The sequence below is a fragment of the Octopus bimaculoides genome, chromosome 1, assembly GCF_001194135.2.
Source record: "Octopus bimaculoides isolate UCB-OBI-ISO-001 chromosome 1, ASM119413v2, whole genome shotgun sequence".
Taxonomy (NCBI): Eukaryota; Metazoa; Mollusca; class Cephalopoda; order Octopoda; family Octopodidae; genus Octopus; species Octopus bimaculoides.
Window position 1 is genome coordinate 109,395,261 of NC_068981.1, and position 20,373 is coordinate 109,415,633.

Consider the following 20,373-nt stretch of genomic DNA (forward strand, 5'->3'; position numbering starts at 1 on the left):
CCCAACAACATTAGCAGGCGTTGCAGGGTACTCGAACTAATCTCAGTCTTCAGAGCAATGAGCAGTTGCATCACCTTTCTCTTTCTAGCTAAGATGTTAGTCTAGTGATATCTAAAAAGATTGGGCCTAAGAAACAAACCCATGCAACTAGCTGAAAACGAACTATTCATCAAATTATCCTTATAAAAATATAATAAATACACCAAAACCTCCTTTAACAAATTTGCTTTTCTCTAGAATGAAGGTTTTCTTCATTTTGTGCCTGGTGATTTTAGGTTACTAACTAATAAATGAAGTTTATAGAGCAGAGCATGCGTGTGAACTTACCAATAGCTTTATCACAATCACAAATGGCACAACGAAGGTCTCCTTTAGCTTCAGCTGCCAGGCAATTATCCATCATATTATCCGCTTGAAGACAACAATACCTGATGTATTCATCTTCAGAAGTTGGGCCTAAAAGAGGACAAAAAATGGTAAATATTGAGAATGAATTAAAACTTAGAGACGTACTATTTTACCTACTAATGTTCTTCCTCAGAAAATTATCAATGGGGGGAGATAGTTAGGTTAGTGTCAAGATAGAATAGACAGATAATTCACAAAAACAGGAGCATATACTAAATCTGGAGAAGTAAGAAAGAGCTGGTGAATGACACTACTTTGGATGCCTTGAAATGGTTATTATTACATTGATGACTCTGCAAAGACATGCCAATCAGGTAATAGATGACACTGGATATAACCAAGGGGAACTGTAATGTCATGGAAGATTGGGAGAGGCTCAGGGTCAAGTGAATGTGAGCAAACTAGACTTGATGAAAGATTAGTATTTTTCTGGTCTGAAATTAACTTCTAACCTAGAGATAAAATTCAGTTTCAGCCATGAGTAGAATGGATGGTTTTCATGGGAGATTGACAAAGATTGTGAGTCTTAACGGAAATAAACAAAATTTAAAAAAAAACAAACGTATACCTTTGTTTCCTTGCATGGAATTCATATTATTCTGGATGCCACTTTTAAAATTTATCAAATCATTACCATTGGCAGGACTTGGATTTGGATGTGGCGAAATAATTGCTTTAGTTTTGGCATCTAGAAAAATGATTTTCATACCTTTAGCAAGTGATTTACACAATAATTACATGAAGTATATCAACATATTTAACACAAAAACCTTAACACACAATAGTACACATAAGAAGAAGAAATGAAACAATCTAAACAATCGAAAGAATAGCTTTTACATAATTATAATCTCATTATTCAAATCATTGACATCTGCTAATGAGAGTCAAATACACTTTATTATAACAGGGCAATGCTTAAAATATTGGGTGGTGTGGATTATGGTCTTGTCACCAGCATCGTAAATCAGGTAGTTGATGAAGGAGTCATACTTAATGACTGATGTAGCAGCACCATAGTCAACTGCTACAAGGGGAAAGGTGATGCTTTAGATAGAAATAATTACAGGGATATCAAATTATTGGATCAGGTGATGAAAGTTACAGAGAGGGTCATAGCCTAACTAATTAGGGAGAGAGTTAATCTAGATGAGATGCAGTTCGGTTTTGTGCCAGGAAGAAGCACCAATGAAGTTATATTTCTGGTGAGGCAACTGCAGGAGAAATACCTAGCCAAAGATACTTTGTACTTGGCTTTTGTTGACTTGGAGAAAGCCATTGACAGAGCCCCCTCGATCCCTTATCTGCTGGTCAATGTGCAAACTGGGGATAGACAAGTGGCTGCACAAGCTCTATACAGGGACACTGTCAGTAAGGTGAGGGTGGGTAATGAGTTCAGGGAATTCCTACCTCTGCTGGTAAGTAAGGGCCTCTCGCTCAGGGTGAAAAGCAGACTGTAATGATGCATGTGTGAAAACTGTCATGCTACACAGCAGTGAAACATGGGCCATGAATGCTGAGGACATGCATAAGTTTGAAAGAAATGAAGCTAGTATGATCCACTGAGTGTGTAATGTCAGTGTGCATACACGACAGAGTGTAAGTGCCCTGAGAGAAAAGTTGGGCATAAGAAGCATCAAATGTGGTGTGCAAGAGAGGTGATTGTGCTGGTATGGCCGTGTGTTACGTATGAATGAAGACAGCTGTATGAAGAAGTGCCACCCACTAACTGTAGAAGGAACCTGTGGAAGAGGTAGACCCAGGAAGACCACCTCATCCCATGTCTTCCAAAGTATTGAAGTGTTTCAAAGTCAGAAGTTATATCATTATCACTTAATGTCTGTTTTCTTTGCTAACATGGGTTGGACAAAAAAGAAAAAAGAGAATGTTAAAGAAAGAGATGAAAGGTTTGATTGTAGCTGTGCAATCAGAACAAGATACATGAGGAAGACTTGGCTGATACCGTTTTTGATATAAAAAAGAGAAAAGACATTTATCTGCATATAGTTTCTAAATCAAAATAATGGTTGCTCAGAGTGTCTATGAGAACTAGAGACAAGATTGCTATTGACAAATCTGTAAAAACATATGAAAAAAAATGCTATGACCATAAAACAAAATATTCTTTTGAAAATGACCATGTAACTGTACTATGGGATATGAAATTTCAAATAGATAAGCAAACAGGATTGCCCATTTCATTTGAGACTGGTAAACAAAAGAACATGAGAAAACAGAAAAATACCAGGAGCTGAAATATGAACTTCAAAGAATCTGAAATTTTCATAAAGTTATCATTATCCCAATTATAATAAGAGCCCCAAGAATAGTTACAAGTAGTTTGAATGGCTGACTGAGGATGTTAGCTATCAAGAATTTTTTTACTTTACAGAATTCTGATTGGTTAGTACAGCAAGGACTATAAGAAAGGCGCAAGATACCTAAGGTTGCAGTATTCAGTTTGATATCTAACAATCTAATACCAACAGAACAACAAAATTCTGAATGAATGAAAACAACAATAATGCTTTCTGATTTAGGTACAAGGCAATTTTGAAAGGTGAGGCTTAGTCGACAACAATGACACCAGTACTTGACTGGTACTATATTTTATTGACTCTGGTGGGATTTGAAATTAGAATTTATAATAAACAAAGAAATACTGCAAGGCATTTAGCTTGATGTTCTAACAATTCTGCCAGCTTGCTGCCTTTATAACAACAGTATCAATAACAATATTTTGAAAATTATATTATACTGCTGTGTCTTTGAGAAACAGATATGAGAAATTCCTATCATACAAAATACAAAAATGATAAGATACTGATTAAGCAACACAACAGAAAAACTATTAGCCACAACAAAAATACAGACTGTTCGTCAATAAAAACTGTTTTAATTGCAGGGGTAAATCTCAGAAATTGCGATTAACAAAGAAATATTTGTAATTGAGCTCCCAGCAGATCAATCAAAACAGAATATGAGAAAAAATAACAGCTGAATTTCAAATTAACAAAAAAATTATAGAGTAACAAAACCATAACCATGTTATGGAAACAGTTTGCTGAAACAAACAAGACAATAATAATAATTGTTTCCTATGGGAGGTAGTGATATTCATACCTTTTGCAGTGACATGAATAACATAAGTAAGCAAGTTTTGATAATTATCAGGTCAATCATCATGAAACATATCAGGAATTTTAAAGAGAATTTCAGTGTCCAAAACATTCCAACTGAAGTTATAAGTTCTTGTCACTGGTAAAGCAAAATATTGGAGTTAAGCACTGGACAATTCCTACCATTCAGTAGAAAAACTGAGAACAACTGAGAAAATTAGAGAATGGTTTGTCTATAATAGCAAGATCAAATTCTCACATGGAAGAATAAAGAAATCAAACTCACTAGTAAGAACAAACTTGGCTGCATATCACCAATTTAAAAGTGAACATACTTGAAAAGAAAAAAAAAAAAGCACTTGCTTACCTCGTACAATATGTCCACTTAATGGTTTGTCAGGAAGTATCTTTTTCCCTTGTTGCATTAAAGAAGATTTAATATCCATTGAAACATTCTCACAGATCAGATCTGTTAAAAATGTATTACTTGGATATAGAGGCTCGTTTAAGATACTGTCAATGCTACCTTTCCTTCCAAGGTACATGTTTTTGTTGCCTGTTCTGTTACCTATATTTCCAGCAAATCCAGAATAAACACTATTCTTTTCCACATTTGAGGAAAACTTTTGATTTTCCGATAGAGAAAGTGACTGGATACCCTTGCTAGGCAAATATTGGCCGTAAGGATCCATAGTGATACTACTTGATGAACTGGAACTATTTCGGTCACTGCTTCCATAACCTGAATCCCTTTGAGATTCTAATGATACCCTATCATACGGAATTTCAAGTGTAAGTGCTTCACTCAGTTCAGTTGCCGAGGCAATATTTCCCAAGCCATTCAAGTTTTCTTTGATTCTGTTAGAATGACGCAAGCCATTAATTGTACCTTTTGGTGGCTTTGTATAGAGTTTCTTCATGACATGCTCAACAGTTTTACGATCAATATAGTTTTCCTGGCTATAGCTGTCTTCATGGTCTTGGGAAGGAATTTTATATGTTCTGTCTTTAGAAACATAAGTTTCATTATTAGGAGAAGCCAGTGAATGAGCAGAAATACTTCTGATCATATTTCCTGGTTTTGGAATGCTATTTGAAGAATGATTAAAACTGGGATGATTAGAACGATATCTGTTGTATTGATGTCCATTCTCAAATCTTGGTGGAGTCTGACATTTTAGAGAGACTGATGGGCGAGAATAAGATAACTGTGCCTGTTGGCTTAACTGTTTCTTTTCCTTGGCTGAATCTTTATTTCTTGGTAATGTTGCTAGACCCGAATGCAAAGGACCAGCACATTTAATATTCTCATAATAATTGTCTTGCTGCGTACTTTGTACAGTTGGTTTGACAATCAAGTGGCTGTGTTTAATATTATCATAAGCTTTACTTTGTGTTTTATAAGTGTCTCTTGGTGGACTCGTAACATCACGATATTTAGAATCAACTGAGTGAAGAACATGACTATCTATAGGTTTTCTATACCCAAAATCATTTGGTGTACTTCCTTCAGTTATAAAGTTTTCAGAATGGACATTTTCAAAAGATTTATCCCTCAATGATGGAGATGAACGTCTTTGAGCTGAAAAGTCAGACAGGTTGCTTCTTTGAACATTGTAAACTCCACCATTACAACTGTTTGAGTTGGATGAATTATAAAATGAAGCTTGGAGTCTTCCTTCGGTACATATGTACTCTCCTAGCAGGTTCTGGTCAACAGATTCTGATGCAATGCTGCTTGGCTTTGATGATGGATTACTCACAGATGGAGACAATGAACGGATCAAACTTACTGAATCCAAAGGAAAACTCTTAACACTTGAATGATTGGATGCTGTATCATCAGATCCTGAAACAGCTGTCAGAAAACTAGCTTGTCTTTGATGTTCAGCATTGCTTGATGTTACAGAATCCCTGTCTAAATCCTTTAATCGATAATAGGTTTCTGGACCTGGTGTTATAGATCTTCTATGCTGAAAAGTTGGATCTATGTAGCAGTGCATGTCTGGTGTAGGGGTAACTGCTCGGCGGATATCTGCTGATTGACTTCTAAGTATACCTGCACCAGTTGAGGCTGAAATTATCAAAATAAAGAAATTAATGTCCATATTAATGTCTTTATCAGTATGAATATGCTAGCAATATCAAGTATTATGTTACTTATTGTGCTTGCATGTAAAGTTCAAAATAACTGAGAATCTATATCATTCAGGTTGTTCCCACTAACTTTCATACATATGTTCAAGTGTTAGTCTTGAAGTCACAATTGATATCATTAACATAATGAAGCAATGATATGAAGAACCACATTCGTATGCCTCAAAATAATAATACTTTTTAAATGAGGGGTTTCCATAGAACTTGCAAATAACTATTATAATAGCTATCATAATTACAAAAATCAGTGGAGTAACAGAAGTAGTGTTCTAAACTGAATGCCTTACTGTATTAAACTACATCTCTATTACATTATCAGTTGAAATGCCTCTGAGGTTGACTTTACCTACTGTTTATTCAGGGACAATAAATTGAATATTGGGCATATATTGAGATGACTCAAGTGACAATAGCTACTCCTTGAAAATTAGTGGAGGTTTAATACCAATATAAATAAAATAACAAACATAAACACCATCACATCTGATTTTTCTAAATTTGCATAGGTTGGACAGGTAAGTAAACAATATATTTTCAATTTGACCCCACTATCTTTAATCATATCAGCTCATCTTTGGAGCTGTAACTGTTTTATTCAGCAATAATCCATCAGGAATTCATAATTTACCATAGCAGTTACTACTATGGCTGGTATCAGATGATGGTTTTGATTGCCAAACGAGAAAATATTACAGAGCTGGGTTAACAGCTGCCGCACTAGACTTAATGTATTATTGAAAGGAATAGGTAAAAATGGGATGCTTTTATTTCTATAATCTACAACAATGGAAAGTAATTCTCTGAATTTAGTTCCCAGCGGGAAGTGGTTAAGAGAGAGAGAATAACAAAGAGAGAAAAATGTGTATAAAGAAAGATAGAATGATAAATGAAACAGAGAAAGCAGATGTAGTGACTATTTCTCCTGAAAGTAGAGATTGTTTTCTTCTGAATAGTCATTATAAGTCGAAGAAACTATTATGTGGAACCATCACAGGTGTTATATTTTGAAGTTATAATTGACACAGCACCAAACATTGACAATGAGATTGGATGCACTGATGCAGCAGCTGTCATGAGTTGATGCACTCCCGATTTTTATAGCCAAGAGTTAGAGTAGCCACTGTAGCCAGGAGCTGCTAAAGTTATTTTAGGTTAGATAAATAATTGTAGGTAGAAACAAAAGGCATGTAGAAAACATACTTACAGTTATTGTAACCCGGAGCCATTACAGTTTTCCGAGGGGCTTCAGCAACATTAATAGGAGTAGCATTAGGATTGGCATAGATTAATAAAAGGGGCTGATAATGACCACGGCAACATTTTTCTACAACAGAATCCCAGCTAGGACCCATCTGTAAAAATAAATATATAAATAAATTACAACATGAATATGAAAACAATATTCTCTATAAATTAAGAGTTATTGAGTTTTATTTTTATCTCTTTTTAAGCTGAAGTTTACTGCATTAAAGTTATTTTTCTGGTTATCTTAGAAATAAAAGTGATTATAATTATAATGACAAATAATTTGTATGAATGATTATAATGGCTACAATGCATAAATAATTATTATAGCTACCATTATTATCATTGTTATCACAATCACTGTCAAGTAACTTCTTTTGAAATAGAAATCAAGGATTACAATTAAACAAACAAAACAAAAACATAAGACTGATTACCAACCTCCTTAACTGTGGCATCATCAAAGTAATACCACGACCGATCTCTTGAATGGAAGACAAAGGTAGAATAGTGTTTCCCATAGTAACAGACAATACCAACTAAATGCAGTTGAGCCAGGTCTCTGATTTTGGAACAATGGAACATCTACAGAGGATTAACAGAAATAAGCAAAAGTGTTTTTATCCATTAGACATATTCATTTCTTTCTTGGGAACAAAGTAAATTGTCTAATAGTTGAATGATAAATCTCATTTATAAATTTTATTGATATATGAAAGTCCTTGCAGCATCTGCTAATGGAACCTATCAGGACACTACTGCCTATTGTAATGCATGTAGTCCAGTGTTCAACTGTCTATCAGGTTTTACCTAATAAAACGCTAGTTTTACATTATTTCCTTGCTGTTAGGATAAAGGTTAGCACAGTGCATAAAGAGAACTAGATAGTACAGAATGTGAAACTATAAACAATATTTTTTTTACCAAATGTCTACAATATCTAAGGGGAGCAGAATTTGACTAATATGCTCTTCTATCAATGATTTAGGAGAAGTGCAATGGAAACAAACAGAAATATTGATAAGATGAGGTTTAGCAATTTTGAAGCCACATACAGCTTCAGCTACTTATGAGATTTCTCGTTACATTATATTTGGACAGCTTTTGTAAGAATTATCAAGGTAAGATTTTATGATTATTATTAAAGAAGTCAACAGTACTCAATGTGGTGATATTGTAGATTGAAGATATTGTGTTTCCCAGGGTTTGTACTGTCTGTCAAGTCACAAGGACCTCAGACAGACACTACTTTACACAGTATGCATGCAGTTCCAAAAAGCTGATTTTTGCAATACACCAAGATTGTAAGGTATTTTTAAAGTGTCATGGCAAGCTGGCAGAATTGCTAGCATGCCAGGTAAAATGCTTAGCAACATTTTGTCCATCTTTTTGGGGTCGACAAAATAAGTACCAGCTGAGTACTAGGTTTGATGTAACAGACTTACCCCTTCCCCCCCAACTTGCTGGTCCTGTATCAAAATTTGAAACATCATCGTCGTCATCATTTAACGTCCACTTTCCATGCTAGCATGGTTTGGACGATTTGACTGAGGACTGGCGAACCAGATGGCTGCACCAGGCTCCAATCTGATTTGGCAGAGTTTCTACAGATGGATGCCCTTCCTAACACCAACCACTCCGAGAGTGTAGTGGGTGCTTTTACGTGCCACTGGCACAAGGGCCAATCAGGCAATACTGGCAACAGCTACGCTCAAATGGTGTTTTTTACATACCACCTGCACAGGAGTCAGTCCAGCGGCACTGGCAATGACCTTGCTTGAATATTCTTTCATGTGCCACCGGCACAAGTGCCAGTAAGGCGACACTGGTAATGATCACACTCGAATGGTGTCTTTTATGTGCCACCAACAACGGAAGCCAGTCAGCTGCTCTGGCAACGATCACGCTTGGATGATGCTCTTAGCGCTCCACAAGCACAGATGCCAGTGATCGAATTTGATTTTGATTTCACTTGCCTCAGACAACCTTCAAAATAAATCCTAATCACCAGAAAATGGAGGAATGTATTCTTCAGCTATGAAAACTGAATGTAGACATCTTGAAATTTACAAATAAAACTAAATAAAAGCCACAGAAAGCCATAAAAGAAAACAATGAGACTTAAAATATTTTGAAGGGAGAGGGGAAACAAAATTATAATCACAATTTTATACTTACATCTTCGAGTACAATAGATGTTCTGATGTTGGTTAAAACATCAGAGACAAGATCTCCACTTGGACGGTCTGTATCCCATACCAAACCAATACTTACTAGAAGACAAAAGCATAGAAAAACAAACACTAAATACTTTATTGCAACTATTAAAATACTTTCTAGAAACTATAGATGAAATCTTCAATGATTGTCTCGTTTTCTAATGGATTATTACAGTAACCTAAAGCCAATTATTGTAGGGAATACTAAATAGACTATTCTAAACAGATAGGTAAAATGAAAGGGAGAATAAATGCAAGTTACATAGTAGAAATTACTCACTCTGTTTCACAATAAGATCAACAGATGTTATAGAAAGCTTGCAATATATAAGCAATACTGCTTATGTATTTCTCATTACTTTTATATATACATATATATACATATATATATATATACATATATATATATATATATATATATGTATATATAAATCATATAACCATCAATCAATAACCAATTTTATCCATGCAAAGGTGGTAAATGGATCAAATTACTCATCACCAGTTGTCTACATCTTTTAGTTTCAAAGCAAGATTGTTATAAACTATATCTATGGTTGGATTAGCTAGACAGTCACTGATAGATACAAAGCTACAGCTGGAAAGATATGAATAACCAGACATGGATAAACAGGCTGCAACATGCATAAACAGAGACAAGGGACAGAGAGATATATGAAGATAGGCAATCAGGTATACATATTTCATTTGATTGCCAATGAGATGTATATAAAAACATATATTAAGTATACACAAATTGACGTAATTGCAAGTGAATTAAGACAAATGAATTAAGAAAAATTTCTTAGCCTAAGCTGCACTTTAAAGTGCTCTTAATTGAAGATAATAAAAAATAAATTGAAAAGAGAGTAAAAAAAATCTTTTTTTAGTATTTCAATGTTACCAGCTCTATTTAGCCTCCAGGCTACCACCATCTATGATTTAGTTATCTGTAAATTAGATATTGCAATCAAGTTTAAGAGTAGAGAATGGTTCTGCTTTAGAAAAAAATGTGGTTTGGCTGTTTCAGTCCCCATCTCTGCTAATAGATACTTGAGTTTAATATTGGGAAGTCAGCAAAATACAGGTTACTAGAGCAACAAAAGCATAAGGTGTATTGGCCAAAATCAAAGTACAATATTTGTGATGGGATATAAACCACTGACTGTTTGGCCAGTAAGATGACATCAACTTTGTCACCACAGACAGTCTTTACTATTAATTCAGATCTTAGGTAATCAATGATGGCATTTTTTTTGTTTTGCTTTTTATTTATCAACTAAGATTTCTCTTAGTCATCTATACACACACACACACACACACACACACATATAAAATCTTTTGTCACTCTGTCTCTGTTCCCAATGCATTCTCAAACGGCTCAACCAAATCAAATCAAATTTTACATGGTAATACTATCAGACCTCTTGAATGTCAACATGTAATTTTTTTTTTGTCATTTGGATTAAAGCAATGCAACATTGGCACTGATTCGGTATTACATATCAAAAGTCAAAGAAGAAAAGTGAAAGAATAAGATCTATATTGTAATGTGATATTTTGTTTCACTTTTATACTACTTTTAATTCTAACCACAATGACGTCACATTTTGTATATGACTATGTCTCTGAATGTATGTAAGTGTATGAGTGTGTATATGTCTCACAGTGTGTGTCTTTCCGCATTAAGTACGTTATTAAATACATTATATGGATGCAAGGGATAGTCAGTGTCAATATGAAATTTAATTTTCATTTTGATTAAGACAATATAACATTTGATACAGATAATCTTTCTATTTGTCAACAGGACATTTTATACCACAATGACAATGACATCACATTTTGTATATGACTGTATCTGTCTATGAGTGTATGTAAGTATGTATACGTCCCAGTACATGTGTCTCTCCGCGTTAGGTACATTATTAAACACACACACATCTACACATACATGTGACAACTGACATGCATGAATGTATGTCTGTGTGTCTATTTTACTATATGTATGTGAGGGCTGGCCAATGTCAATGCGAAATTTTATTTTCATTTCCATTAAAACAATATAACATTTCATAGAGATAATCTTTCTATTGTCAACAGGACATTTTATACCACAACAACATCACATTTTGTATATGACTGTGTATCTGTCTATGAGTGTATATATGTAAGTGTATGAGTGTGTATAAGTCTCATAGTGTCTTTCTGCATTAGGTACATTATTAAACACACACGTCTACACATACATATATAACAAGTGACATGCGTGAATGAATGTCTCTGTGTGGCTATCTTAGTATATGGATGTGAGTGTATGTCAGGAACAGTTTATACCACAACGACGTAACATTTTGTATATGAGTGTATATTTGTCTGTGAGTGTATGAGTGTGTGTGTGTCTGTGACTGTGTGTGTTTCCGCATTACATAAATTATTAAACACACATCTACACATACATATGTGACGACTGACATGCCTGAATGTATGTTTGTGAGTGCTAGAGGTGAAACTCTTGAAAAAAACAAAAAAACAATGAGGGTCCAAGGTATATATAAAAATACACATTTACTGTTCCATTACTACTTAATAATTATTGCAGCAGTTGCAAGGTATTCAAAACTATATATTTACCCTTATATTAACAAAATTTATTCTATATATATATACATATATATATAATTCTTTGCCTCTTTCTAATAATTATTGTGGCATTTACCGTTAAATTAGCAGTTCCATACATGTGCTTATATTCCGTTCATTTGCTTATATTTCATTAATTTACACTAAATACAAAAATACAGGCATATCATATACATACCACACGGTAAGCCATTATACCTTGTTTTTACAAGTAATTCATTACTACATAGGCTCACATTATGTTTCTTATTCTACAACCACACCAGCAATCCAATGTTAACTCTTCACCTTCTGCAACATTTCAGCAGTTCACTTCCCCATTGCCATCTCCCATTACAGCCCATTTCCAGAATGTACCCTTCTAAGTACAATATCTCCACAGCACCTCCATCCATTTGACTGTCAACCATACGATGGGCTGTGTTAGATGCAGCACTGACCACCTCAGAGGCGAGTATATCCACTGGCAGCTTTTCAGTAGGTTAAAAAAATTACATATCCTCCTTCCCCCACTCTCAATTTTCCATGACAGGTTAGGGCCTGGAATCCTTCAAACAGATGTATTACATGTCACCTAGTCGAATTAGACCATCATTTACTCCACAAATGTTTTGTCGTCAATGTTGCACTTTCCCGTATCACTTGTTCAACATAACTGTAATATATATATATATATATATATATATATATAAACTAAACCATTATACTCCTGAGCAACGCCAGGTATCTCTGCTAGTATTCCATAATATGTCTGTAACAAAAGTTTTGACAAGGCTATAAAATATAAAACTTGATAACTCACCAACATCAGGTTGATTATGTAAAGTTCTTCGTATATTGACCTTTCTGCCACATGATTTCTGTAAATATGTAGAACCAATATGTAAACAAAGCAAATTATGAGCTATGTGAAAGTAATAACTGTTCTGAGTTTTCTAAGTCAACTGGAAATCTAAATTGTTGAAGTAGTTAAAGTTAACATAGTTTTACATAAGTGTAGGTGGTTAAGAAGTTTGCTTCCTTACCACATGGTTCTGGGTTTAATCCCACTGGGATTAGCATCCCCTACTATATTCCCAGGCCAACTACAACCTTGTGAGTGTATTTGGTAGCTGGAGAGTGAAAGAAAGCCTGCATGCATGTTTGTGTATTCTTCTACTTGTTTCAGTCATTTGACTGTAGCCATGCTGGAGCACCGCCTTTTGTATGTGTGTGTATTATTTTCTGCTTGTCAGGATATCAGGAAATAGCTGTAATACAAGCATTGTTGATCATGTCCAATCTTCCGTTAAAACATGTCTGGCCATGGGGAAATATTACCTTATATGGAAACAAGTAAAGGCTGGTGACAAGAAGTGTATCTGGCTACAGAAAATCTGCCTTGACAAAGTTCATTCAACACATGCAAGCATGGAAAAGTGGACATTAAAATGATAGTGATGAGAAATAACTCCCTTCCTGGATATAATACTGAATTATCAAAAGTAACTTTCTATTGGGAATTACACTACAATGATGCTGCAACTCACATTGGTTAATTCACATATCTGTATTAATTCCTCATTTCAAGTACTTAGGTTATGAAAACATTTCACTACTAGTAATGAGATATGAACCACTGCCCTCTCCTCTTGGCTAGATGAATGGTGCTCTTAAACATACTTTCATAAAAATGCTAATTATAAAGCAAAATTTTAAAATACTCACAGGACAATCACGGACATCACCAACACTACAGGCATTTCGAAGTAAAAGACCAAATTTATCTGATGTAACTTTGCATCCACTTTCAATTATCTTATTTGCTTGGTTTCTGTAAAAAACACACACAAAAAAAATTATCAATACAATATCTGTTGGTTTAAATGACAAACTGTAACACTTCTACACTGCTTGCCCCACTCCTTACATTTGCAGCAACAGTGCATCCAGTGTTGGTTTTGTTAGTAAATTTGTTGGTATTTCTAGTAACACAGTTTGCTTGAAATCTGGCCAAAAATTTTATATTATCAACTATTGTTTAGATGGAGATCAAGTGTGCTTAACATGTTACCAGCACAAAACCTAAGATTGAATTGATATGGGCGAAAATGAGATATATATAAAGTATGATTATCATGAACATCAGCAATAGCATTTACTTTCTCAGCTCAAGGATCTATATCACATTACATCTTCAGCCATGGTGGATGAGACAGCAGTGCTAGAAAAGTTCACTTTTACAGCTTTAAATGTCTTCACCACTGAAATGCAAATTATGCATCCATAAATAAGTTGATACAAAATAACCAAATATGCAGATTATATTTATCACGATGTGTAGTTATAAAGGAAGTGAAAAGATATACTGTGTCCATGTTTTAATATTAGTAAAGGTGAATTGGTTATGTTAATATCACTAGTAATCTATGAAGTGTAACACATTACTTTTACTTAGCAACAAATATGCTAGGTGTCTTCTATTTCAGATACTACGTGCTTGCCTTACTCCATATATGAAGAAGAAAAAAAGAAAAAAAACCCTCTATTTCCTTGATATGAAATCACTAGGTTTTATATTCAGACTGAGAAAACAGAAAAATATACTTACACCAGAGCTGCAACAGACACATAGTGAACTATTTCAGAGAAAACTAAAGGTTTAGAACTAGCACCACACACACATTGCACCTGAAAGAGAATAGGATATTGGATATATGTATTGTCTTTCTTTTTGTTTTTTAAGGAATGACTGAAAAGTTAACCAAATTTAATCAAAAGAAAAAAAATAGTATTAAATTGATCAGCATCACTGAATTGAGTGTTGTGTGTGTATGAATGATAAAGAGAGGGATGAGTGAAAGACAAATGTTGATATTAATAAACACTTATCAGTTATAAACAAACATTCTGTACCATATATCAATGACAATCAGCAGATAAAAACAAGTGCAAGTGTGTATATGTATGCTTATAAGTGCATATGAGAGAGAGAGAGAGAGAGAGAGAGAGAGAGAGAGACAGAGAAAGAGAGAGACATGTATATGCTTTGTATTACCTGATCTGAAACAGTTAGAGCAAATTTACGATGTGTCAGACAATGTGTTGCTGTGCACTGATCTTCACTGTAGCCATTAGCAATATGGAAATGGATCCTTCGGAGAATGTTTTCCTACAGGTATAAAATAGATACAATGCAAATATGTTGCCAAAATTATGATGCACTGAAGAGAAAATAGTTTGTATGGTACAACCATTTAAACTACATTAAAATCAGTGTATCTCTCAACAATAGTGGATTTAATGAAAGAGCTGTATAGTTACTTAAACCAGCTCAAACTACACAAATCTTTTTTAGAATCCTTGACTGTAATTAAAATGAGGGACATTATGGTAAATAAATTGCAGAACAATATATACCATGATAAAGACCAACTAGAATATTGATCAAATCTCAGTTTCACCCTAATCAAGTCATCTGATAACTTGCAACAGCTACTTCCATAATGCAAGTCTGTTTCAGAACTGACTGGGTTTGTGTAACAAGCAAAATATTACATATAGCAATAAGTGGAAGACAAATATATTTACAACCTTAAAGAGAAAGACACAATGGTTTATTACGGTCTTCTCCAGAAAGATGAAGAATGTCAGGAAATCTTTCAGCACATGACCAATAAGCTCCCAATACTTTTTGTCACTTGCCATTTCACAGACAATATTAACAGAAATAATAATTATTAACCTTAATAACAAGACAAGCCAAACATAAAATAATAGTTTCTTTGTTTTATAATAAAACAGAAAAATTTTCATTTTTAGATTCACACCGGTTTATAAAGCTGGTGTTTGGTTCTGACTACTCTATCTCATTAAACAAATTAAGTGCAAATATTCCAAGATAGGAAAAGTTTCCTGTACCAATTTTATGAAAAAGAACTGATGTCTTTCCCTCAGTATCTAAGACAAGTGGAATTAATTGTATAACTCTTTGGTATAAACATATAATTGTAATTGGATATGAACAGTAAGAATACCAAAGAAGCATTCTGTAGACTTACAAAACATTCTGCAGCATCATCCATATGGCCAAGCTGAAAGCGGTGTTGGTCAACAAAAGCCTCAGCCAATGCTCGTCTCAGTGCATTTGGATGCAGTGAACTTTTGTCACTATACCGAAGTTGTGTGAAGATGACCTGTAATGAGATAAACTTATCTTTTAACAGAAACTTTATCATTGTTTATATATTTTTTAACAGACCTGTCAGGAAAAAACTATCCTACAATAATAATTGAGTAGATGTGAAACTTTAAACAAGGTTTTTTAATACAACACTATGTAGTGAAATATTAACTTGTAACTGCATTCTTATCCAAACACTTTTTTCTTTTGCTTATGTACCAGGGAAACTTCTGTTAGGGAAGGATACAGTTAATCAAATCAGTTCAGTACAATTTGTAGAGAAACACTGTAGGCAGCTAAATCAGTATAATATATTTGTAGTGAAAGTATATAATGAAATAATTAAGTTTAATATTTTATTAGTAATTATTTTAGTGATGAAAAATGAAATCAATTGTTGAGATTTGAAGTAAGAATTTTGAGTCAGCTTATATAGTATAGGAAGTTTGCAACCAGACATCCAAGAAAAAATATGCTTTGGTATAAGCTTGCATAGAAACAAATGAAAGACACATACACACAGATATATATATATATATATATATATATATATATACACACACACACACACTTTATTAAAAAGCAGCAAAAATCTCACAAAAACTGTTATAGAGTAATAAAGCATATTACTCTACCTCTGGTTTTCGAGTACTATTTTTTCTACCTTGTTTCGCATTTATGTGCTTACTCTGGTAAAAAAATTTTTAACAACTATGGACCAAATAACAAGACTTTTACTAACCAGATTTTACCAATACCAATATTTCTAATAAGATAAACAATTGTAATGTCACAGACAGTCATTATGAGAAAAACATTAACATAGCCGGAAATAGTAACATGAAAAAGTTCTTCCATTAAAAAATTTCATATTTCTTCACATACTCTTAATTCCCCACACAACTATATAACCAACTTTAATGATGTTCAATATTTCTTTAATAATAATGATGGTAGTAATAATAATAATAACAATAATAATAAGATAAGTAATGTTAGTGATGGTGTCAATACGAGAAAAAGAAACCTATACCATTTATTCAAATGGGTGACCATTCTAACAAAAACTACCATACCAATAACACAATAGTAACATAATTTGTATTATATTTCCTTTTGCTAAACATTTGAAGTCTAATTTTATAAAGTCTATTTGTTCTATTAGTAAATCAAATTTTAGTAAATTTAGATATGCTGGGATATTCAATAACAGAATGACTAGATTGGGCTTTTCTGTTTCTCCTGACTTATTTAGGATTATTTCTTCCTTTACCAATAGAAAACTAAACCTTTACTACTAATACTAACCCCAATTATTCAAATAGCTCTGTATCTTCTACCAATGATTGCCATACTCACACAAACTCTACCTCTATCAACACACATACACATAACAATAGTATGTCTAATATTAGTAACAATTGTAACTGTAGAAACCCTAACACCTGTGAGGTTAAAGGTAATTGTAAAATGAAATATGTATATAAAGCTACTATTACAACAATGATCTCTCTAGGTTTCATTATATAGGTTGCATGCATGTTTATGTTTTATGTATGTGTATGTATATATTTATATATGTGTATGTATATATATATATGTATGTATGTATGTGTGTGTGTGTACATGTATGTGTGTATATATATAAATATATATATATATATATATATATATACGTACGTCTTATGTGAATACATACTCCTTTATTATTTTACTTGTATCCTCCCTTACACTTGCACCCTTGTATGTCTATGTGTGAGTGTATGCACGTTTTATGTGTGTGTGTGTGTGTGTGTGTGTGTGTGTGTGTGTGTGCATGTTGTGTATGTGTGTATGTATATATGTATGACTATATCATCATTTAACGTCCGCTTTCCATGCTAGCATGGGTTGGACAATTTGACTGGGGACTGACGAACCAGATGGCTGCACCAGACTCCCATCTGATCTGGCAGAGTTTCTACAGCTGGATGCCCTTCTTAACGCCAACCACTCCGAGAGTGTAGTGGGTGCTTTTTATGTGCCACTGGCATGAGGGCGAGTCCGGTGGTACTGGCAATGGCCACACTCAAATGGTGTTTTTTTACGTGCCACCTGCACAGGAGTCAGTCCAATGTTTTGTTCACATGCCACCGGCACAAGTGCCAGTAAGGCGAAGCTGGAAATGATTGCACTCAAATGGTGCTTTTTATGTGCCACCAGCACAGAAGCAAGACTGCTGCTCTGGCAGTGATCCTGCTCGGATGGTGCTGTTAGCGCTCCACTGGCACGGGTGCCAGTCATCGAATTTGGTTCAGTTTCGATCTCACTTGCCCCAACAGGTCTTCGCAAGCTGAGTTTAGTGTTCAATGAAGGAAGGTTGGCATGGTGTTAAGTGTATACGTTCTTTCTAACACTTGTAAATTTATAATAATTTTCTCCTTCATATATTCGTTTTTGTTCCTATTCTTTTTTTATTGTCTCCCCTACCCCGGGCTAGTTTTTAAGTAAGGTAACTCTCTTGAATACACCAACTGGTCCTGTCTGTGATTGTTGCTTTTCCTTTAACCCTTTGGTGTTTAAGCCGGCCATATCCGGCCCAAATATCCTACATGATTTACATTCAAACTGGCCATATCTAGCCCCTCACACCTGACCTACAATGACATTCTAAGAATAAACTATAACACCATCGAAACTTCAAAGCTGTAAGATAATGTACGATTAATTCAAAACAATTTGAGTGAAAAAAGTATTACATCTAACAGATTAATCTGAACATTAAAGGGTTAAGTTCTCTTTGGTTTCTTCTTTGCTTGTATGTACATTTTTACTTAAATATTGCAACTTTTTCAAACATAGTCTTGCCTATCACCTTTAGCCTCTTGTAATATATTTTTTTGTTTTCCAATATTAACATGTATAACTCTCTATGGTTTTCTTCTGCTAGTGTACCTGTTGCATTATATTCTACTATACATACGTGGCCTTGTTTACATTACACTTCATCTCGACCTATTACTATTTCTTAAAACAAATCCATTAGATTCTTATTTTTAAGTTATAGTTTATTGCACATATAGACTTGCATACACATGTCTATCTTTTTCTCTTTCATCTCTCTCACTATTATTATTATTGGTATTTTCTCATTTTACAACTTGTTTCTAAATACCTGATTTTCCCTATTACCCCATCTGTATTCTCCCTTATTTATCTTATTTTATTTTATTTTATTTCATTAAACCTTTTTTTGATGTCCTTCCAAAAATTCCTCACATTGATGAGAATGGTAATGCATAAATTTAATTATAATTACTATGATTATAATTTTTTTCTTACATATTTGTATTGTCTTTTGAAACGTGCATATGTATTGAATTCAATTTTGTATTAAATCTAATATTGATTCAACATCTTTTTCTCCTCCATTTTTAATACTTGTTTATGGTATATTTATACCTATAACGACATTTATTTAGAGTTTTATCATCTTAACCATTTAGTTTTTGAAAACTGCCCAATACAAGCAATATAACCTACATAATTCTACATTTGAAGAATTTCAACATCTGCTCTAAACAACAAACAAATATATCAATAAATACCTAATTATTTTAAAATGAATGACCACAAACTTGCAATCTTGAACAACTGAAATAACCACAAGTTGAATGCTATCTGATATATTACATACCTCATATTTATAGTTACGGACTGTTGAAACCTGTGGTTACTTCATTAATATTTAATCCATTACACTGGTTCGTGGGTTACTCAACAACAACATATAGTAATTTGTAGAATATATATATTTGGAAATTTGAGGGAGAAAACAGTCAATTATATTGACAACATGGCTGGTACTACAGTTTATTGACCCCCAGAAGGATCAAAAGGGAAAGTTAACCAAGACAAGATTTGAAATCAGAAAGTTAAGGGCTGTAACTAAATACTGCAAGGCATTATATTATGTCTGACGCTGAAACAGACAGACAGAGTGTAAAACACAGAAAACATTTAAGCATAGAATAATAAGCATATCAAATGTAGAATATATAAAGATAGATTACCTTCAAATTACAAAAAATGCAGGAATTTCCCATACACACATGTCCATTATAGTTCTTAAAACTACGTCGAAATACATCAAGATGCCAGAATACCTGTGGAAAAATAGAAGCAGTTAGAGAAATACATTTATACACTCACAGACACACATATTGTCGTTATCAATGGGTATCTTTTAAACAGAATTGTAAGTAAAGGTTACAACAATATGTTTATGCAGGAAACTATCAATTGAGTAAATTAAAATCACTGAAACAATTTTAATTGTGTGACTAATAAATTAATCAACTTCCATATTTAATTGATGTTGAGAGAGAGAGAGAGAGAGAGAGAGAGAGAGAGAGAGAGAGAGAGAGAGAGAGAGAGAGAG

At 33.7% G+C, this 20,373-nt stretch overlaps 1 protein-coding gene across 2 annotated transcripts in view; it reads right to left on the reverse strand.

Moving 5' to 3' along the window:
• LOC106868481 (uncharacterized) overlaps positions 1 to 20,373 on the reverse strand; it is a 71,490-nt gene that overhangs the window by 15,255 nt on the left and 35,862 nt on the right. For both annotated transcript variants that reach the window (XM_014913767.2, XM_014913768.2), the window contains exons 3-14: positions 20,006 to 20,098; positions 15,832 to 15,966; positions 14,829 to 14,942; positions 14,382 to 14,461; positions 13,499 to 13,604; positions 12,594 to 12,651; positions 9,108 to 9,202; positions 7,371 to 7,514; positions 6,889 to 7,036; positions 3,895 to 5,601; positions 977 to 1,096; positions 328 to 456 (exon numbers count right to left, since the gene is read on the reverse strand). In XM_014913767.2, the coding sequence (XP_014769253.1) occupies positions 328 to 456; positions 977 to 1,096; positions 3,895 to 5,601; positions 6,889 to 7,036; positions 7,371 to 7,514; positions 9,108 to 9,202; positions 12,594 to 12,651; positions 13,499 to 13,604; positions 14,382 to 14,461; positions 14,829 to 14,942; positions 15,832 to 15,966; positions 20,006 to 20,098 (2,929 nt within the window). The remainder of the gene's footprint in view (positions 1 to 327; positions 457 to 976; positions 1,097 to 3,894; positions 5,602 to 6,888; positions 7,037 to 7,370; positions 7,515 to 9,107; positions 9,203 to 12,593; positions 12,652 to 13,498; positions 13,605 to 14,381; positions 14,462 to 14,828; positions 14,943 to 15,831; positions 15,967 to 20,005; positions 20,099 to 20,373) is intronic.